The following is a 22,923-nucleotide window of genomic DNA, read 5'->3' on the forward strand; positions in this document are numbered from 1 at the left end:
CTCATGTTTATCTAACATATGGTCTGGTCTAAGATTTAAAAGCTGTGGGCATCGAGGGGGCAGGAGGGTCTAATTAGAGATCATATCCAGTTGTATTTTAGGAAATCCTGAAGATTCAGAGGTTTGGGATCTGTTTGAGAAACAGGAGCCTCTGCTGTTTCTGTTTGTTTTTCAGTCCGTTTCCTGTGATTCCCCTAATCTGTTACTACATTGCTGGAGTTCCCCCTTTTTCCATAGCTGTTTCGTTAGAAAGATGGCACTTTTTTTCTTGCTGTTAACTCAACCTAATAATCAAATAGATAAATCAACTTAAAAAAAAAAATGTTTGGAAACCTGGTGCTTGTTCAGGGCTATTCATGACATAACACTTGGCCTTCTCTGGCTTTGCTTACTTGAAACGCTAAGAGCTCATGGAAATATATAATGCATGATGTTGACTTTGCATCGGTTTAAAGGGTCACAAGCTCACAGCAATCAAAAACCACAAGAATCAAATAGTTCATTTTTTTCTTTTTAAGTCTAGAATGTGAGAGTTCAGCAGTATGGTTAAATACGTATGACTTCTTGTGCTTAAGAGACACGCTATACTGTATGACAGGACAATATCGAGCAATCTATCAGCTCTGCTTAGCCGACTAGATCAGGGATCAGTATACGTTCATAAACTTTACGGTATAATTGCTCCAAACCCTGATATCATTCAGAATATTAGGCAGTTCTGGGTAATAATAGTCAGCGCTTATAGTTTCCAGTCTTATTTTGAAAAGGAAGCAATGAACTGATTCCACATTTACTTTTTTGGAGACTGAAAGAGCTGTAACATGTTCTTAGCTGACTCATCTATCTGTATAGTAGTGGATAGCTGACTAGTCTTTACTGTGCATTAAGATACATTTCATGTTGGCCTTTTAAAGGAAACTTTGCATGGCCATTAGACCTACTTTCAGCATAACAACACTTAGCCGTGTCTTTCAGTCGCTTCAGCGAGTTGTTGGACTCCCTGACAAAAGCGAGCTGTTACCTCTGAGCCATCCTTCCATCAATGACGCCTTAAAGTTAATTTGAGGACTACAGATTTTAAGAGGCTTGTTATAATACTCTTCTAGGTTATTTCGCCTAACAAGTGGTGCTTTGTTGACCTTCCTCTTACAGGTCAAAGGTCAGCTATAGAGCAGCATGGCATCTCTCTCTATAAGCATGCTGTCCTTTCTAGCTTATTGTGCATGACTACATGTCAGAATTATTGCTATAGAACTACATCATCCATACAGAGGTGCATTTTGGGTAGGGGAGAACATCTCCCAGTATTGCCAACACTGATTTCTCTGCCCCTGAGTTTATGGCATTGCATAAAAGTCCAACATGCTTCCAAGCAAAGTGAGTCTATACGAGTGACTCGCACACAGGTGTGTTGTCAGAGTCCTGGCTGTGCATGGAGCTCAGCCCCGTGTCCGAGTCCTCATCGTTTGTGTTGCAGGCTTTGGAAAGACCTCGGGCCTGTTCCACCCAACCGCCGCTCTTCTCCCCTGATGCTGGTTCTGCATCAGCGCTCACTGCACCCAGCTCCCCCTTTCCATCATCGGTCAGTGTGTTGTTTGCTTGCTCTATCTCCATGGTTTCCACTTTGGCCAGCAGGTCCAGCAGTTCACTCTCCTTGGTTTCCCAGAGTGCCAGACTCAGGTCCAAGTCCCCCCTGATGGCGTCCAGATCTGTCTTCAGTCTCAGGCCGATGTAAAGGCTGGTGTCCAGCTGCGTTTTGATCCTTTCCTCTTCCAGTACGAGCTCATTTTCAGACAAACTCTCAACATCTGGTTCCACAGCTGGAGGGGCGGACACAGTGAGACACATCTCCTCCGAAACACTGTCCGTGTCCTGTGCTGCTTCTGCGCCTCTCTCCTCCCGCCGACGCTTCATCCACCGCCGATTCAGCTCCTCCTGGATCTCCCCGGTGATGCTCTCCACGAGCGCCTCGCGTTCCGTCAGCTCCTCCTGCAGCCTCACCACCTCCTCGCACCGGCGCGCGTATTCCTCAAACTGCGCAAGCGTCTCCGACGTGCACCGCGCGTCCTGACGCTCCGCTTTGCGCTTACAATCCGAAAGGGCAGGAGCCCCTGAAGTGGAATCTACGAGGTAAGTGTCCTGCACGTAGTTCACCCCGTGTCTCTTAATGCGGTCGAAGTGCACTTTGGCCTCGTAGCGCTCGATCTCCCGGTCCAGGTCCTTGATCCTCTGGATCTGCTGGCGGATGGTGTGGTCCTGAGAAATCACCAAGTGGACCAACGTCTCCATCTTTTCCACCGAGCTTTTATCTTTAGAAACAGTCTGCTCCTTCTTTTTGTTCATTTTGTCCAACTTTCTGAAGGCCTTCCTGACGATGCGCCGCTGTTTCTCCTGGGACAGGTTGGCCGCGGCGGCCGCTGCGGTCCAGCAGGTCCGGGCGGTACCCTTGAGCAAGCCGCCCGGACCACCACTCTCCCGGCTCTGGACGACTCGGGCCTCGGCGCTGCGGGGCCCGTTGTTGGGCAGCGAAGCCTCGTTTTTCACCAGGACAAAGCGAACATTCTCTTGCTCGTCTCCCCAGGCGCTCCACAGCCGAAGGATTTTGGTCTTGTTGGGTAAAATCCTCTCGAAGCCTCTCCATTTCTCCACCACGCAGTAGGACTGAGGAGAGCCAGACAGCATCGCTGCCGAGGCGCCCTGCTGCAGGTTCTGATCTTCAAGCAGGACTTTGACCACGTCGGCGCAGGTGGTTCGCTTAGTCAGCCCCGAGACCAGCTTCTCCTCCCGGCAGACCCATACCGAGATCTTTCCCTCCTCCGGCTCCATCTCCGGCTGAACTCCAAGAAAGAAAGAAAGAAAAGTTCCCTCACTGAATCCTCTCTGCTGCCTTCGTCTGCTGCAACTAAAAAAAATAAAGGAGACAAAAATATTTTTATTAATGATGCAAAACATTCATCAGGAATTCTCTGCGCAGTCGTCTGTGTCAGCTCTCACTTTAAATGCGCTCAGAAGTCCGGACATGTAACCTCATTACGCTTAAAAATATCTGCCTTATTTCTAAAAAGAAAAAAATCACATATATTTATTTACCTCCGTGGTCTGTTTTGGGGCAGTCTGCTGGGACCTCATGGCTCTCTCCCCGGCATATCGATCTGAGCCCTGCGCGCTGCTCCGGAGAGGAGATGAGGAGTGCGTCCTTGAGTCAGGGCAAGCTGCTCTGGTGTGTAGGACAAAACAGGAGGGTGCTGTAACGCTGGGACACGCCTCCTGCCTCCTCTCTCGCTCTCTCGCCCCCTCTCTCTCACTTACACACACACACACACACACACACACACACACACACACACACACACACACACACACACACACACACACACACACACACTTTCTCACTCTTGATAACAAAGGTAATCTGGACTGATATGCCAGCCTTTGTTAAGTAGAAAGTCGGTACTGAGGGTTAAGACAAAGTTGCCTTCAGATAACTGTCTGAAACACACTTATCAAACTAATTCCGTGCGTGACTTAATAATCTATGGGCCGGTGTGTTTACACGGTTAAAAGTCAGCGCTGTTATCCACGTTTGCTTAGAGCTCTGTAGTATTTTTATTAATGTCAGAGGTTTTATTCTTGAGATCAGTCTGGTCTACATGAGAACTGCAGTGAAGTCAAACTTGATATCTGGGATGTCAAATAATCAACAGTTATTAAGTTCGGTTGGAAATAGAACCGTCATCTCTCAGGTCAGCAAAAAGGGGTGAAAAAAGTGCGGTTGCCAAAATGCGCTATAATATTTCAAAGTCTTAACTACAGCTGACGAGAAACACGTCAGATTAGTTCCTGATCATCTCCATCTTTAACGCGACTTTCTGGCCTTTCATGATTTCTGCAGTCTTCTTCACTTTTCACTGTGAATCTGTTCACAGACTCTGAAGTGTTTGGAAGGGGATGTCAGGTCAGGCACATGCAAAATATTTTAACATAATTCCATATTGTCCAGTTTCTTCACAATGTAAATAGACGGATGTGTTCACAGATGTCTCACAGGAGTGGGAGGGCGGCACAGAGTGGGCCTCTTGTCTTCTCTTTCTTCGTGGTGGGTGGGTGGAGCTGACCTGCTCAGCCATGCAGCACACCTGTGCAGGTTGAGCTCAGGAGATTATCCAGCAGCCCCACCAGCTCCTCTCACTTTCTCTTCCTCTGGCTGACTGAGCGAGATACCAGTTTGCAGTTTGTGCATTTGCTCAGAAATGCAAACTGGCTCGTGACCGTCCACACGTTTAATGTTTGGTTTATTTATTTTAACTCAAATACTTCTCATCTAAAGACTATGAGGGTAACTGCAAGACTTGTCATTATAATTTCTGACGAGGTGGAATTTCATGTTTTTACTTTTTTTCTTTTTTGTTTGCAGCTATGAGATTTTTTTGTGTGTGTTTTTGTCTGCCTCATTAGGTTAGTACAATCTCAAGGTAAGCACAGAGCAGAACCTTCAGTCTTTTGGCTTTGCTTACTGTGTCCCGCACAAGACAGAGAGAGCTAGAGTTGGAGCAGAGAGGCACTCGGACTGAACTAAACCGCTGATGAAGCTCTTACTCAGCAGTGTTAAGACTGCAGTATGTATTGTTACTCAGTTTCATCTTCATAATCTCCACAGAGCCGAATGTTTTAGAGCTCAGCTGGATTGGGTAAAAAGCGGAAGGAAATCCATCTATTACACCCCGCAGGGTCCTCATATAGCGTCTGATCCCATAATCGGCTCTTTCAACTATTTCAGGACAGAATATGGTCGACCAAACTCGTAAAAGGATTTATGTGCATTAAGAGTGTTTTGGTGTGTGTGGTAGTGAACATATTGCATTGATGGCAAGCGTTGATCCCCAGCAGGCACCATTAGTCTGTTTGAGTACTGTCAGGAGTGATACATCAGGCCGGGTTTGTTGGTAAAATAACTGCTTAGGAAACCATCTGGGAATATGAACACACGCACACGCGTTAAGGCATGTGAGTGTGCGCACTTACTGGATACAGAACCATGTTCACATACGTTCTGGGCATGCGTTGCAAACAGTAGATTTGGATTAAGAGGACTGTGGGCTCTGCGTCTGGGATGCACGATAACGCGGAATGTTTTTCTTATCTTGGATCTTGTTTCCTGTGAGGTCACTGTGTCTGTCTGTGTGTGACCTGCAGACTTGTTATTGGCTGTCAGACGTTTGGAGTTTCCAGTCTCACCACAACAAATATGCCCACAAAGCCAGCTGTAGCATGAAAAACATTTTACTTCACAAAACGTCACGTTCACTGTTGATGAAAAATAAAATGTTGTAGTTGAGCTCAGTTATGGATAAAGCCTCAGTTAAATACAAACTTTTTAGTTTTAAAACAAATGAATCATTGTCTTAATAACGTGAACAATCAAAGATTTTTATGCATTTTTTTCTAACAAATTCTTAAAAGTGAAGTGACAGAGCAAATGCAGTTTCAATGGCGCTTTGGATGCATTTCTTTGAGTAGAGCTCCCTCTGGTGTTTTTAAGGGAAACTGCTTGGCTGACGTTCACTCTGTCTCAGCTACATCTGGAATTGTGGGTCCAGATGTTGTTTTATGTTTTGTTATGCGATTCTGATTGGCTGCGTCATTGACTGTTAATCATATACAGCTAGAGAAAATGTACTGACCATTAGCAAGGGGCACAGAAATTAAGAGGTCATCCTGATAGATCTCTAAGCTGTAGCATCTTATAACCTCAACACTATGTGAATAAAAATTGTCAGTGCCAAAGACTTCCATTGTTTCCTGTAAGATCCTAAAGTCTTAAACATTGTTGGAGGTAATGCGTTGCTACAATCATATCACACTTGCTACCATGTGCGGTCACTTAATCCATATGTTCTCCATTGATCTGTACAACAGGAACAAAAACCCAATAAAATCTTTTCAGCAACAATCATTTGAAGCACATTACTTGAAATTCATTGTGTGTATCTGTTCTTTTAAGGAGCGCAGGGATTAGTGCTGATATTTGAATATAAGGAAGTTCTAACTTTAATGTGAAGTAAAATTCATGTAAAGAACAACAAAAAGGTTTCAGCATATATTAGTTGTTCTTCAGTTTTGTTTTGAGCTGACTTGGCAGCTAAAAAATAATGGCAATAATTAAACAGGGTACAAGTACTTGAAAACACTGCTCCAGTATAATAAGCATACTATATGGTTACTTTCTTAGCCTATTTAAACTCCAGATGGTTCAGGTTTGATTTGCATGTTTTGTGCATTTGCGTGTGAGCTATGCATCGATACAGTTTGAGCTTCATAAGACATATGTGTGAACAATTCTTGAGTTCATAGTTCATTCAGTCGGTGTGGCAAACACAAAACTGGAATAAAAATCTTCCTGAATGGATTCTTGATGCAATTAACCAAAAAGGCTCTACATGGTCAAGATGTCTAGTTCATTGGCTCGAACTGCTAAAGTTTGTTATTGAGAACAGTTTTCTGCACCGGGCTGTAAACATACAGCATATTTTACAGTAGAGTTTCACATTTTTATATGGAAGTCTTGTATGGGAGGGTGTAGTTGGTTTCTTTTAATATATCAAAGCTTCTTTGAAAGCAAATTCCTAAAAAAACAGTGTGTGTCTCTTAATGCTGTGGGAGGTCTCATGACAGAGTCAACTTATAACAACGACTTGATTAACCTCAATCCTGAATTTTATCAAAAGGTTACAAAAAGGGGTTAAGCTTTAAATATTGCTGTCACCACTGAGCTGTAGCTCAGGAGGTAGCGCAGGGCACCTACTGATCGGAAGGTTGGTGGTTCGATCCCTGGCTCCTCCAGTCTGCATTTCAAGTATCCTTGGGCAAGATACTAACCCCAACTTGTTCTCCATCGGAGTATGAATGTGTATGAATGTCGTTAGAAAGCACTAAGTGTAGATTAAGTGCTTGTGAGAATGGGTGTGATTGGGTGAATGAGGCATGTTGTATAGAGCGCTTTGAGTACTCCGTGAGAGTAGAAAAGCGCTATATAAGAATCAGTCCATTTACCATTACCATAAATACTTGAAATGTAATGACAATAAAACTAATTGGAAAATACGAATCTATAACAGCTCTGCTGAAACCTCCCGTTGCTATTCTGTATGCAAAGAAGAATTCTGCATGTATCATGTGAATGCATTCAAGCTAAATTAATTAATGACAACAATAACAGCAAGTTCAGAGATGAGACTAATGAGAAAAGACAAAACCCACGAGCACAGTTTAGAACTGACCATTTATTTAAACTGAATAGCATATGCGTACAAAGTCTCTACAAAGCTAGAAAATATCTAACATACCTTTAGCCATGAGGGGGGAGAAAGTTACAAAGCAAAGATCAGACCCTGTGCAGTACCAATAGACACACATCACTAGCTTTTGGATTTCTCCTAAATGTACTCTCTTCACAAAATAGGATAAACATTAGAATATCAAAGATATACACAACATCTGTAATAAACGTTATTGTCACTTTTATACAAAGCACCTTATCAAAAACCCCTCGGTGCACGACACACGCGTGCTGCACCGGAGCGAAAAAGATTCAAGGCCATTTTGGAATTGATTACAGACAGGATTTCTGCGCCTCACGTGATCCGTAATAGAAGATAATATCCAACTTGCACATACAAGACGACATTAACAACACAGACGACGATGACTGAAAAACTCAGTGCTTCACTGGACTTTGTGACCTTTTGAACGACCTTTTAGACTTCACTGCTTTAGTGTTATTTCATTGTCACCACATATTCTCCAGCTGATTACAGCAAATGGACAGTTAACAGTTAAGCTGTGCAGCTGAGTCCTTGTAATGTTTAACGGACAGTTAGAGCATTTTAATGAGTCACAGTTTAAAGAAGCCTTTTCCTGACAGCCAAGATGGTAAGGGGCGTCCATTTTTGATTTTGTTTTTTTATGTTCATTAAGCGAGCTTTAATAAATCACTTTCCTCTTTACTTTGTGTCACATGACTGTCTTTGGTAAGCAGGTGCTAGATACTGTTTGGACAGAGGGTCATAGCTGCAGCTTTTGTTGGGCTATCACTTGCACGTTACGTGTCCATCCTCCTGCAGAAGGCCTAGTGTTCGGTCTACAAACAACAAATACTGGAGTGTGAGCCACAAGTCTGGGAAAGTCAAGAGCAGGGGAATTTCCTAGCGGGATGATTCACGAGTGTGAGGGGGGAAAGCGTGGTTTGTAATCCCGACAGACACCCACAGGGGTCTTTAGTTTAACAGAGTCAAAACCTAGTGGTTTTGGATAAACACTAATCCATTTCAGCACAAAGGCAGGAGACGTGAATCACGTGTGAGTCATAACTTGTTGAGGCTAAATTTTGAACAGCTGGCCATTTCTGAGCAAAGATGTGTCATTTGAGGTTTGAAGTTCCTACAAGTTACTGGATCTTCTGTACCGCAAAGCATTTTCGGCCAACATCATTGTATCAAGGTTTTCTTATTAAAACATAAAAATCTCTGGGCCTCATTTATTCACATTGCTTCATTTTTCCGACCTTCTAGTGTTTAAACAGATTCCCACATGTAAACAAAAAAAAAAAAAAGAAATCTTTAAGAGCTGCAATGAGTTACAAATCATGGATTTTAATTCCAAGAGAAAGAAGCTTATCCAGATAAATCGGTAAACCTAGTCAGTGTAGCTTATTATAGCTGCCTTTTCAGTCTAACTTGAAAGAATCAGTTTGGCACTCTAACAAATACATTTCTTGTTCGGTTTGTTGTGTGAAAGCTGCTAATGCCATGAGTTTATCACACCATGAAAACATGTGGAAACAGCAAAGCTAAAAGTGAAACTGCCTACTTCTCAAAAGTATGCTTGGACTGCTGGAACAAGTCTGAGAGCAGGCAGTCTGACTCAGTTTTAATTCATTAATCTATTACTTTTTAAAACTAGCCTTCCAAACACCGGTGGTTGGGAATACAGGCCAAACTTGCAGAAAATCTGCAAAAGCTAATTATGAGTACGCTAAGCTAAGCTAACCAGCTATAGGTATGCGAATATATAACAAGACAAGATGATTTGAGAGCTGGTTGACTTTTAGCATTTCTTCTTATTTTTTAAACTGCCTAACTTGACTATATGCTTTTTTTTTTAAAACATACCAAACAAACACAATATAATATGTGAATTTGCTAGCTTTAGAAGGGATTATGAGCACTGTTTCCACTTGCTTTCATTGCTATGCTAAGCTAAGCTAACCTGCTAGCTGTAGCTGTATCAGACAGAGATATTAAAGTTGTAAAAAGTTAATTGATGGCATCCACTACTTTTAACAGCGTCTATATAAAACAGATAATCAAAATGATTCTACAGCAGGTTTGTAAGAGCAGGTCGTCCAAACAGTGACAAGTCCAAACAATTGCATTTTATGAACGAGGCGCCAGGTAATATCTAGTGCACAAGCTCTGTCTACATGAATCCGTCATACATGTAATAAACAAATGCAAATACATGGAATAAATACTGCCAATAGATACCACATGAACAAGAATTTATCCCAAAGACATCAGAAAAAATTGAAAAATTAATCAGGACTGTCCACAAATTAAATTAAAGAACCACTTTTACATGGAATTTGGATAAACTGATCCCAGGACACAGAAAACAGGGGCATGTGGGACCAAAATGTTCCTGTACAATAAAATGTTTTTGTTTTTTTGTACCCATGCACCACCTACAACATCAAATTATCAGGACTTTTGGGAAACACAATAGAAATGTCTAATGCTGTTTCCAGCCAAAGGCACTTCATGCTGCTGGGCATGACACAGACAAACCACCAGACGACACCTGCTACAGTACACTCCATCGAGAGTTTTTGGTTTTTTAAAATTCATAAATTACTTTTTAAATATTATATAACCAGAACAACCTGTGTTGTAGTGGTTGAGGGGAACTGTGTCATCTAGAGTTAAAATAACCCTGACACTGAGGTGAGAATGCTTCTGGTCAGGGCTGTCCCATCTAAATATGGATGTAATATTCAGGCTTGCTTGTATGGGCATGGTCATCACACTTACCTAAGATAACATTAAAGGGGACATATTATACTTTTCCTTGTTTTCCATCATATATAAAGTTAAAATGGTGGACACTTGGAATAAACTAGGCCAACATTTTAAATAATATGTCCGGGTATGTATAAGTAATCCCTGTGAACCAAAAGCTCAGGTTTCTGCTTCAGATAGCAAAAAAAACAAAACAAAACAAAAAAACCCCTCTGTGTACAAAAGCCCCGCCCACCTGCTGAGCCTTCTGTTTGCAGGAAGTGGCCAATTAGAAGAAGTTGGGTTTAATAATGGGAGGCTGACTCAGACATTGAATGAACTGAAGGGCTACATCAAGGACCAAAATAAGATAAAGGAGGATTATTTTGAACTGTGACGCATGCAAAGCTACTCTAGGAGACTAAAAGAATGAAAATTTGGAAATGAACACAATAGGTCCCCTTTAAGTTGCAAAAGTAATTTACACAATAAAAACAGCAGTAAAACTTTTTTCCCTACGTGTACACCATGAATGGCAATGTATAAGGTTTAAAATTCACAGTGCTTTTCAGTAGACCAGAGTATGCTTCAGATTATAATCCTTAAGATCTGCAAACTCATATTAATAGTTGATCATAGTTTGTAATCACATTTCTATCTGTTAATCACCCCTCTGGTTGACAGCTGTCACGGTTTGGGATGAAGCCTGCAATTCCACGTTGAATCCATTTATGGAATCCAGTTTTAGCATTTCTAATGACGTCTCAGTGACGTCAGTTTCACCGTTTGCCGTTCTCCCACAGAGCTGGCATTTCCTACAGCTGCTGCTTCACAATAAAAGCCCACAAAACAGGATTCTGAAATCTTGAGGATTATAATTTCGTTAGTCTTTTAAGCAAAATAAAGAGTCACCTGTTGCACAAAAAAAGCTACCTGAATTGTTCAATTTCACTTATAGTTTCTTATTATTAACATAAGGTTTAGATAGTGATTGTGGAATTAAAATAGAATCTCTATGCTATTATCAATAAACAACTCCCCAAAGTTTAGAAGATTTTTTTCTTTTCTTTTTTTTGTAAAGAAAACATACAAAAAGGTAAAAATTTGATTTCTTTTTCTTTGGGACAAACCTCTTGTATAAGAATTCAGCTCACACAATTTGCAGTGTCCATCTGTACAAATCCACCTCTATATTCTACTATATGATAATGCAGTAGTGTTATTTCCTCCAGCTTTCTCTGCTTATTGATGATACACAGGGTCTGACCTTCAGCGCCTGTCAGTTTCCTGACAGATAACACACGGGGGGGAAATTATGAGATCTCACTCTCTCTGTTTTTTGTTGTTTTTTTGTTTTGTTTTTCTCCCCCTCTCTTTCTTTCTTCTCCCTGGGTCGACTTTCACCAAAACTCATGACAGAAACACCACTTTCATTTCCATCATCAAGATAGGAAAGAGAAAAAAAAGACAGAAAAGAGAAAAAACTGGGAGAAAGAGAAGAAGGAACCAATTAGTGGAGACGTGACATCCCCTGGTGATATCAGAGTCAGGATGTTCTTGGGGAAATGCACCAGGTCGATTCTGATGTGTTTTTATGGCTGCACTGCCACTGTGCTTTTTTTATTATCATTATAGCTAATGAGCTACCGATCACCAGGTTTGGAGTTAGTGTGGATATGCTCCTGTTGAGGAGGTTTCTGCGGTGTCACATCTGGTGTTAATTAAAAAAAATATTTTTACCCCCGTTATTTTCAGTGAAAATGCAGCCTTTTTCTTTTTTTCACGAATTTGTTTGGCTGAAACTAATTTTTAGAGACATTTTTAGCTCTGATGTCACAAAAAAGGAAAAAAAAAAAACACCAAGCAAAGGCCATACATGTGTTTCAACGTGAGTGTGTATATGTGTGTGTGTTATTCCTTGATGAGTCGATAGATGTGGTGCTGTGCTCCGTGCTCGTTGTTGGACACCTCGAACACACACGCCATACACAGCAACGTTTCCTGAGTGTCTCTGTTGCTCACCACCTGGAAACACACACACGGGAATGAAGAACACACAAGAGGTCAAGGTTAAGCACACTCGTATACATATATCATTCGAGATCAAGAACTGCACAAGTATACTTCTAAACTCTTATCCTCCTTAAGGCAACAACTAATATTTCAACATGTATTCACAGCTGTAGGATATAGAAGACAATATGCTTATACAAAGCACATGAAACAATTACAGCACCTGAACAAAAGCACTTTAAAAGGTCTACCAATGCAGAAAGGTGCCACTGAGAAATTCACATGCACAGTTTTAGTAGCACACTGAAGGTGCTGGTTTATGGAGAAAACCAGAGTTTGGTTAATCCCATTTGTTTTGGGGTTGTGTGATTTTTGCAAAAAAAGTGGATAAAGTAGCAGCGAGAGCTCTGCACAGACGCTGAAGAAGATTCTCATTATCTATTCCCAGTGAATGTAGTGTCACAGAGACCTGGCACCGGCTGGTGTTAAAGGGGACCTACGCTGCTCATTTCCAGTTTCATGTTTTTATTCTTGGACTCCACTAAGGTGGCTTTGCATTAGTTTAAAATCACTCTTGTTTATTTTGTACTGGATCTTGGTGCTGCCCCCAAGTTCATTCCATAGACTGTATATAAAAGTAGGTCAACACAGATGCTGACTAGTGAAATCCTGTTGTGAAGTCTTGAGCTAAGCTTTTTCACTGCTGTCATCTTCCCATTTTAAAGCCAGACATGATGAGGGAGGGGTTGGTCTGCCTGGGAAACTGAGACACACTGAAGCTCATGTTGTAAGAACTGCTCCATCACCTTCCCTGCCTTATCTTCCCGTGTGTTTGATGGGAAGTAGGATCTTAATATACTCCTCTTTGCAACCAGCTTGATGAATCAACCACTTTGATGTTCCATTCCTTTTCCAGACCTAGAATCTGTGTGTGGCGGGGCGTGGTCTGTGGTGCCGTTGCAGGGGAGATGGATGCACGTGCACGACATCGGCAGTCACGCGTCGTCGGCTGGAAGATCTGCACTGGGTCCTGGGTTATTGTTGTTGGTGATGCGTGCGGCTGGCAGCGGGAGAGCTGAGGCCATTCGTGTGTGTTTAACAGCAACCGAGTTAATAAAGAGATGCTGAAAAGCACAAGCCTGTGGTCGGGTCCGTCATTAATGCCACACTGTACATCTTTGATATACAGTCTTTACCTTATCCACTCTCTAAAGCAAGCGGTTTTAGCTCTTCTCCCTTTAAAATCTCCCTCTCTGTAATCCAGCTTTCTACTGATTGGCTGTCAGTGTGAGATGATCATATTAAGGATATTAATAATTAGCTTCTATGACTCTGACATCACAGAGGTCTAAGAGTTTAAAAACTCAGTTTTTAGACAGGATGAAACCGGAGCTTTTATCTCATGGGGATTACCTGTACATATGTTGACCTCATTATTTGAAGCTTCATGTTTAATATAAGCAATCGCCATGATAACAGTAACGATATAACAGAGAATGAGGAAAAGCGGAAGAGACGTCCCAGACTTGGATTAACTGCATTAGTGTAACATTTTCACCCATCGAGAGAAGGAAGGTGGTAAATATATATTTGCATAACATAAACAGTACAGCACACAGAGAGACGCACCAGCAAAATAGTGAAGTTCTCCAGCACGCTGTTCATCATGTATTTCTCCGGCAGGTGTTTGAGCTTGTGGATGAAGTTGATCATGTATTCGCACATCGGCGAACGACTGATTCTGTAGACAAAACGCCCGTTTTCAAACCTCGCGTACTCCGTCTGTGAGAGAGGGGGAAGCAAAGGAAGATGCTTTAGCCAAATAATATTACACAACGCACCAATGAAAGGCACCTCCATCAGTTTTACACATCAAAAGCAGCTTTCTAGCGAAAAGCTCAGCCTTTGAAAATGGTTGTGTAACATTATGTGCAGCTGTGGAAAACTGTCAGGCCTGACATAATCATTTTTGCTAGTGTCATAAGGGATTATTTGATGCCATCGAGGGCTTAAGGTGAAGAAAATGAAGGATGTGGTGGTTTTAAAGCCCACATAGGGAGTTACAGGACATTTTGCAAGTATCAATATTTTTTCAGTCTGAATGCAGAAATCACCTGCTGTGTGAATAAACCCCACATGTTTCTATTTAGCAGTTATCCTCAGTCCTCACCTCAACCTTCTCAACCACCTGCTTGCCAAAGGAGCAGACCTTGGTGGAGCAGGTGATTGTCATGTTCTCCGAGCTCTCGTACTGGCTGGTCACACCGTAGAAGGCTGCGGGGTCGTCCTGCACGTTATAATTCAGGTCCGCCTGGAAACCACAGAGCAAAGACGACAACGCAAACATCAGGTCACAGAAAACAAGCACGTTTAGTCCTGTTGCTTTTCTGAAGCTAAAGTTTTCCGACAGTGCCCTCTGCTGGTACTGCACCATAAAAGGTCTCCAGAGGACGAGCAGATCCATGATTATGATGCTGAAACTGACATGAAAATGCAATGTGCAACCTTATTTTTCAGTACATGAAGTAAAAGAATCATCTCCGAGACTCTTCCTCCATCCATCAGTGCAGAGTGCTGTTTTAATTGGGCACTAACATGCAACATGAAACCTTGCATATGCATGTTTATCTCCTTAATCACCTCATAAAACAGTTAAAATGCAATTTGTTGTGTAATCTTTAGAAGAAGAAAAAATGTATTGTTGTAAAATGTGGGGATTGACCTTTATAACATCCACATTTGTTTGTTTGTTTTTTTTATTTGAACCAAACCTTTATGCAGGTGTTTTATGAGACAGGAAAGAGGCAGGTACAGGGGGGAAACAGAAGAAAGAAACATTTTCTTATACAACTTTGTGCGACTGAAGTTGAAGCAGAAAAATGTTTAATCAGAGCAGAGAGAACACGCTGCACCTGGACTGCAGGCAGGGAGGAGCGAGGAAGGGTTTGTACTGTTTGTAATGAGTCCTCTGAGGAGCACCGTGCGTCTCGGGGCTCAGAGAACACACAAACACAAACACCATATGCTTACTCACTTACATTTACATCCATTCACGTGCACACAAACATCAAACCGTGCTCTATTAAAGCTGCAGATTATCAGAAACACACTCCATTGTGGTAGATCTGAGAGCTTTTTAATTAAATTCAAGGGAAGGCTCTCTACATGACACACACACTCTCTCTTTATTTGTTCGCATGCTGCAAGCACACCTCACCACTTCACAAGCCTGCAGGCTCCTGTCCTCTCCTGGATTATTTCTACTGTCCAACAACCTCCTCACCTCACAGTGATTTTGTCGGTTGACCAGCCCCACCCCAGAACAGGAGTTCTCCAGTCATGGAGCTTAGCAGCTGCAACTAACAGGAAGCCTTGGATTTCTGCTCATGTTGAAGCAGTGCAAGTGTAACACATGCAAAGAGGATGGTGTCGTTTTAGAATTACATTTATGACAATGACGGAAAGAGGAAAAGGTGTCGAGAATAGATCGTCTGCTGTAACATGAGCTCATCTAGCTAGCAAATCAGTGTGACTCCTACTAAGCTAACTTGCTTACGAATTAGGGCTGTGACAACATCTGATATCCAACTCGAAATGCTTGTGGTTAAAAAGAATTACACAATATCCACTTTATTTTACTTCTCCAGGCAAGGATTTTAGCTACTCTGATTAGCGACTAACAATACAATGTAGCCACACGGTCACAGAACATCAACTCAAAGGCCACCACAATGCTACAGCATAATAACTATGACATAGCATCATCAGACTGAAGTACTGTCTGAAAACATGAAGATAAAAGCCAGTATGTTTTTCCACCGTGAGCACTGAAAGCATCCAACAGCTCAGTTTGTCAATCACCAAATCCAATTACTTTAATTGACCCATTCATCTGAGATGATTCTAAGAAAAACTACTTACTACACCTTTACACACATTTAATTCATATTGCAAATGACAATGACGTTTTTATCTATAGATCACATTTCATTACATGTAAACTCAATCCACCTGACGCAGAAGATAGAGACATAAAAACCTGTGTATGTTTGCAATGCCTTAAGGCAGTCAAAGCTGCACAACAAAACAACGCCAACGCCTATTAAGCGAAGATCTGTGTAAATAAAAAGGTTTGGGGTCTGTTGTTGAATGTATGCACACATGTAACTGAGAAGAGAGTAGCTTGTTCCAAAAAACAGCAACACAATAGCTGAAAGCGTCCGCCTATGGCGTTATTTTTGTGCCACTATTCTGAGCGCACGTAAAAAAAGTTTGCAGGTGTAAGTGTTGCATTTTGAGGAGAAATTTATTTTGAGCGAAGAAAAGCTGAATTTGAGTGAACAAAATTCATTCCTGCAACGCCTGTTACCCACCAGCTGACCGGGTGGTCACTCAGGTTAAACATGATATATGAGGCTGAACTGACAAAAAATCACCGACTACACCACCAGGTATTATAGGAAAAACAATAAAGCCTTTGAACTAAAACAAACGCTGTTGTGACAGTGACGTACACTGTCTTGTTGGTATATATGTATGATTTATTTCACCTTCATGTTTCCAAACCGATATGATGAGCAGCAGCTTTTACAGCTGTGGCTCCAGCAAACATCAGCTGATACTAGAAATTAATTTTAAATAAATTCTAACAACAGCTGATCAAGCTTGAACGTGCTGCTGTTGTTGTTTAGCGCAACATCTGCTGGTTTCCTGTTTCTGGCGCAAAGTGGGAGATAAACAAACAAGAGAGACGATCAGCTGATCATTGATCAGTTTCATGATTGAAGTAGCAACAGGAGAGAGAGGGGAGAAGATGAGAGAAGAAGAGGCAGCTCACAGCGTAAAGACAGAATAACTCCAGCTTTGTGTCTTTTTCATTGTAGCTGAAGTCCGGGACTAATCGCGTTCCTTTTCCCCTCAATACGGATGTATTGTAATTGGTCCAGCCCAGAGTTGATCATGACGAATTGGCTAATCCACCACCTTTCATTGTTTATACAGTTACAAAAACAAACAAACATAAAAATGAAAAATCATCATCGGCTCACCGGGGCCGGTTCCAGTCCAGCTATGCAGTCAGCTGGTGGGTAACAGGCATCTCCGAAAACGTTAGAGCACTTATGCAAAAATGTGATGTCTTGATGAATCGAGCAGATATTAGAAGTTTACACAGCACCATTCTCGCATGAAAATATCTTAAAAGTTTATTTTCAGACCCAGAAAGAGCAATATTTCAAACTCCGCCACTCTGTGTTCCTCCGCCACTGCCTCGATTGAGTTTTGGACGAAATGGATTCTGGGATATTGCATTTTGTCATTTCGAGCTGATTGGAGACCAAAACAGCCAATCAGATTTTTTTGCATCCAAGTCTGTGATTGGCTGGTTTTGTGGCACAAATATAACGGTGTAGAGAAAGAGTTGAGCGCGCACGGGCAGAAATGTTTAGAGTGCGAGCAACACATTGCGAGCGAGTGCAAATGCAAAAACTGACCGAACTGAGGGGCTGCTATTGTGCGTTTGTATGGATAATAGCAAACACTGAAATACATTTTTTGCACGCAGCAATGAATTTTGTTCACTCAAATTCAGCTTTTCTTCACTCAAAATAAATTTCTCCTCAAAATACAACACTTGCACCTGCAAACTTTTTTTTACGTGCACTCAGAATAGTGGCACAAAAATAACGCCACAGGCGCCCACTTAGATCCAATTATTGTCATCTTACTGGGTTTTTTGTTACTGACTTTTTTTCGTAGAGGCTATAAATTATTAGTTTGAGAGTCGGATTTTTGGAAGTCCTATGGTACAGAGGAGTTCTGAGAAAGGACAGTAAAGTCAGCACACACACACACACACACACAGGTGAAAACAGCTACCTGTGAGTCTGGAGGCGAGCAGGTGTTCAAACAAAGCATCTGCGCTTTCATCAACCCACCACCTCCATATTCCAGGTGGACAGATGGAACTCACACAAGCACACACACACACACACACACACACACACACACACAGTGCTGCGTAGAAAAATAAGGGAACTTTCCCTGGGTGGGGGCAGAGGTGCATGGAATGCGGTTCTTGCTGACCCTACTCGGTGACGTCCAAAGCATTTTCAGGAGGAAAAAACATTAACCTTAGTCCAGAAATATTTTTAAGATATTTGACAGGTACTGGAAAAAAAACTCAAGTAAACAGGAAACTGATTAAAAGTTTGTCTGCTTACCCAGAATTTGATCAGGTAGAAGGCGTTTTGTGGGCCCTTATCAAACAGCTCCTTCAGACCTCCCTTCTTCTCGGGGAACTTGTCGTAGATTTGCCGGATGTCCACACACTCCAGCAGCGGATCGCTGTAGCTCAGGCTGCTCTGGCTGATGTGCACAAAAAGGTGCTTGTTGTACTGAGAAGAGAGAAACATTTGAATCAGACGGACGCCAGAAATGTGGAGATAAACACACTGGGTACGCCTAAAGTTACTTCAAGGATCCTGCTATAACTTTTCACTGTAATTTTGAACCTAACAGAGAAACAGAAAAATATAAAGTTAGATCAGCAATCTGGTGGATTGTTAAAAGAAAGACTGCACGTCATCACAGCACAACCAAAAGCCAACAAGACCACAGAAGTCATTGAAAGTGCAACGAGTTATCTCCATGGTTTAGAAAAACAACTTATCGACATGAAACACAGTCAAGAACACTCTAAGCATGAATTGAGACGCTACCGTTCATCGAGGTTGTCAAGTTCTGCAACCAAGAGACAAGCTACTCTCTCCCCCCGAGGACCCAAAAAACCCTCAGAAATGTTTCTATCACTAGCTGTGATCTCAACCCAGCAGATCATGTTGTTCATTACTGAACTAATGGCAGAGAAAACACCCAAACAAGCCGCCACTGAAGGAAGCTGCAGTAAAGGTCTAGCAGAGCATCTCAAGGGAGGAAACACTCGATGGTGTCCATGGGTTCTCCACTTCAGGCAGACTGCAAATGGCTTTCATCCAAGCAGTGAAAAAATCCTCATAATACCTTTGAGCCTCTGAAAACAGGATTGTGTATAAATGGCTGTAATTCCTCAACAGTTAATGCAAATTTAGTGTTAATTCCCCTGAATTAAAGCTGAAAGCACTTCAGTCAGATCTTCGTTGTTTGATTTAAAGTCAAACGCTGCAGTCGCTGCACAGGCAAAGCTGCAAAAACTGTCTTTGTCCAAAAGATTAGGAACCTAAATGTGTGGTTATCATTTAATCGTTAAATTTAAGTCAGGTTTTATTAATTATAACAAACTGAATGCAAGCATAGCTGCTAGAAGTTATGGCTAAAACTACAAAATTAAACTGAGGGATAAACTGCTAATAATTCAACTGTAATCTCAGTATCCATGTAAGCTGCTGATTAATACGCTTATGTTGAAAGCAAACTTCAAATTTCTATTTCTGAGCTCAAATAGAGGCTTTACTGACTTACTCCCACTGACCAGTTTCAGAACAGGACCACGGCAACTTTACTGGGCTGTTCTCTGACCTGCTTTTCTTAGACAGGGTGTGAGTTTGTTTGGCTTTGCAGCACAATAAATCATACAGTTTAATGCAATATTGGCCAGCTATACAGATCACAGAGGGCAAAAAACTTAATAGAAAGATCTGCTTGGTTGGTTAAAAAAAATACATAATTTCTGCATTTTTACCCAACTTTGTCTTTGCCTACTGATAAATCTGCATGTTAAATGTGACTTCAGTGGGATGGATCTACATTTAAGGACTCCATTTATTCCCACTAATGTAAATGATGCCGTTTGACAACAGAATCTATTTCACTGTACAACAAAGTCACTGTACAACAGTTTTTTTCCCACTAAGCAAACAAAAAGCAACAAGATGAATGCCAGCTGTCTATGAGCCCAAGGTAGAAAAATGGCAGTGAGTACGCAGCGTGGCAGGATGACAGATAGACTGAGCAGACAGAGAGATAGAGCTTTACAAAGGTTATTCATACTAGGCGACACACAAAGGGCTTTAACGCTGTTCTCTGCTGTGGGGTTATCTGTCATCTCTGTTTATGGGACAATAGGGAGTGCTTATTGTAGTCTGGTGCTGGATATGTGTGCATGTGTGCAGAGTAACTCACTGCCTCCTGGTCCCTCTGTGTCTCCAGGAAAGATGAAAACTCCACCAGTCGTAGTTTGGTGGTGCCGATGGAGCGACCCTGCCATGCCGGCTCTCGGTGCGTTTGGGCTGCACTGGGAGGTTCATAGCCTTGAACACACACACACACACACACACACCATTTAATCCCACTTCACCACTGCAACATGTTCAATCGTGCTTTTTAACGGGCTTAGCAGTAATGCAAACGTGTAAAACTTTAAGCCATTACTGGAGGCCCGAGGACAAAAGCCGGCTGAGGTAAAGGCGAGGCACTAAAAAGCGGTTAACAACAGTATATGTAAAGGGGTAACAATGCAGGGGCCACAGCGAGACCCCCGGTTGCTGCCTCAAAACTCACTCGCTCCATTTTCAAAAACCTCGCCACTCTCGTCACTTAGTTTCATGCTATTGTAACTAGCACACCCCATCATCCAATCTGAAGAGAGGAAGCTCAACAGTGCCGGGTGAGCCAAGTGACGCGGCGCCTTCTTAAATTCATGAAACGTAACTTTTGTTGACCTCATCTGTGGTCAGTCATGTGGCTGGCTCAGTTCTGGCTCAGTCTTTTTCTGATTTGTCATGAGTGGATAAAAGATTAGAGATGTTTTGGGGCATTTCCAGTGGCCGTGGTTACCTAATTTTCTGACAAACTGTCAAATTTTAACTTTTTCAAGTCAAGCACGCACTAAGGAACTTGTTAGTTTGGGTGCCCTGTTCCACATTTGAGAGGACAGGCCACGCAGCTGAGGTTGTTTTCCACTCTGAAACAGCAAAGCTAACAAGGTGTGTGCAATCAACAGGTCAGCCAATAAAACTAACTTTTGTCATTTCATTAGTTTTTCATTGTTTGACAGGATCGTAATATAAAAATTAGGTAATATATTTAATAAAAATATTAAAAATGAGACCACCTCCAACTTTCTCAGTTGGTACCATCATGTAGCGATGGTGAACAGAGGCCACGCTAAACCTAAACTTGCTGAAGAAACTGGCTGTGCGCTGCTTGTCTGTCATCTTAACCTCAGTGACGTTGTTCATTCCTCGCCACATATCTCTTGTGGTCGCGTGTGGCCTCCAGCTTCACCCTTACGTGGACTCTCACTCTCCTCTGGGAGTTCACTTCTTCCCTGTCACCTTAAAGTGTTTCTTCTTTATACTAAGCAGTTTTTGTGGATGGCTGCGGCTCAGGAGGTAGAGTGGTTTGTCTACTAATTGGAAAAGTGGTTCGATCCCTGGCTCCTCTGACACCTGTATGTCAAGTATCCTCGGGCGAGATACTGAATCCCGAGTTCTCCTGATGCATCATTTTTTTCAGTTAGGCAAAGAAAAAGCACTTTTGTGAATGTGTGTGTGAATGAGGCTTGGAGTAGAAAAACACCAAGAGCTTAAATTGAATAGAAAACAAGTACAGTCCATTTACCATTTCTTTTAGGTCACTAGGTATCCCAGGCTTGGTCTCAAAGTAGCATACAGGCCTGGCTCGTATCATCACAAAATTGGATCTATTCTTTGATGCAGCCAGTCGAACTAATAATGTCGTCTGATGTAGATTCCAGACTGTAGACTCAAAGCAGCTCCTCTGGATAAAGGTTGTAACAAGAGGAACCAACTTCGGTGTGAGCAGCACTACATTATGGACACGTCACTGGGTATAGTTGTCTTTCTTGCTAACATTATCGGCAGCAAAATCATATCCGAGGGATATTTCTATCTGGATAGCTTGCCAGCTGTTTAATGGCAGATGTATAAGTTGACTTTTTGCAGTAATAGTCAATGTGTGAGCACGAGCTGCACACTAATGTCCTCAACACTGGAGTTCACTCAGCGGCAATGGAGGTCATTATTGATAATGGTTTTCTGAGGTTACACAGAGTTTTTAAGTTGACAGGACCAAATGAACGCTGCTTGCTATCCTGCTACTCCTTGTATTAAAGGGTATATGGCTCCAAGATTAAAATTACTAGCATTTTCAGGCAGTAAACAGACAGGCTCAGCAGCTGCACGCAAGCTGCAAAAGCTATGCCAAGCAATCAAAGTGCAATTTTCCCAGGAATTGCACTTTCCACCTGATATTTTCAAAGCTGCTTCTAGAAAAAGCAACACAAACTTTTAGTACAGATGACGTAAGAAAAGTCAGATCGACACCTTTTCCCTCTCACGACCTCTTCACGATACAAAAGCGGGAGTGCTGGAGACCCAGGTGTTCAGACAGATTCAAAAACCATCCTGTAGTGAGGCAGCGGTCTAAATGGCAGGAGACAGGACTGCGAGTCCGCTTTAAAAAAAAGAAGATAATTACGCTGTGGTCCGTCTCACCTGAGATCGTGGTGGTCCCTGCTGTCTGCACAGAGTAGGCTTGCTGAGAGAAAGGCTTGATGCTGAGAGAAACAGAGACAGAAGCAGAAAGGAAGCATTGTCACTGTACTTACATTATACAGCGAGGAAGTCTGCTGTGCGTCTTGTATGAACAGTAGTAGAAGCACAGAGATCAAGAGCAGCTCCGAGTTCAGTAAAAGCTATACCAGCCCTATTTCCAACCATTATCATCATCTCACGGGCACGTAAGAGCAGCAGGTGATGAAATGAAAAGGGGGTTTGAACTTGGTGCAGCTAGCCATGTGAACAGAAACTAGGCCAAGAAACCAGCTTAACCATGTTGGAAATCAAATGTACCGTTATTTTCTAAGGAATTGGAAGATTCCACGTGTCACTCCTGCAAA

General features: G+C 42.1%; 2 protein-coding genes across 2 annotated transcripts in view; both read right to left on the bottom strand.

The window, feature by feature from the left end:
- Nucleotides 1-1,283: 1,283 nt before the first annotated feature.
- On the bottom strand, nucleotides 1,284-3,162 carry rassf10a (Ras association domain family member 10a). Its single transcript, XM_085358711.1, has 2 exons — nucleotides 3,091-3,162; nucleotides 1,284-2,902 (listed from the first exon to the last, which is right to left on the bottom strand). The coding sequence occupies exon 2, from the start codon at nucleotides 2,824-2,826 to the stop codon at nucleotides 1,384-1,386; it is 1,443 nt and encodes a 480-aa protein (XP_085214837.1). The 5' UTR covers nucleotides 2,827-2,902; nucleotides 3,091-3,162; the 3' UTR covers nucleotides 1,284-1,383.
- Nucleotides 3,163-11,206: 8,044 nt separating this feature from the next.
- The window catches only part of tead1a (TEA domain family member 1a), a 45,618-nt gene continuing 33,901 nt past the window's right edge, over nucleotides 11,207-22,923 (bottom strand). The window contains exons 7-12 of the mRNA XM_085358712.1: nucleotides 22,520-22,581; nucleotides 20,184-20,311; nucleotides 18,287-18,460; nucleotides 14,236-14,376; nucleotides 13,695-13,847; nucleotides 11,207-12,077 (exon numbers count right to left, since the gene is read on the bottom strand). Of these exons, the coding sequence (XP_085214838.1) occupies nucleotides 11,964-12,077; nucleotides 13,695-13,847; nucleotides 14,236-14,376; nucleotides 18,287-18,460; nucleotides 20,184-20,311; nucleotides 22,520-22,581 (772 nt within the window). The 3' untranslated portion in view covers nucleotides 11,207-11,963. The remainder of the gene's footprint in view (nucleotides 12,078-13,694; nucleotides 13,848-14,235; nucleotides 14,377-18,286; nucleotides 18,461-20,183; nucleotides 20,312-22,519; nucleotides 22,582-22,923) is intronic.

This window comes from Diplotaxodon limnothrissa, linkage group LG7 (genome assembly GCF_057381915.1).
Source record: "Diplotaxodon limnothrissa isolate DT_005_m linkage group LG7, D_limnothrissa_male_GT1.1, whole genome shotgun sequence".
Classification (NCBI taxonomy): Eukaryota; Metazoa; Chordata; class Actinopteri; order Cichliformes; family Cichlidae; genus Diplotaxodon; species Diplotaxodon limnothrissa.

Bases quoted from the DNA above. Each gene is read 5' to 3' on its own strand.
- rassf10a (XM_085358711.1), bottom strand. From the start codon at position 2,826: ATGGAGCCGGAGGAGGGAAAGATCTCGGTATGGGTCTGCCGGGAGGAG.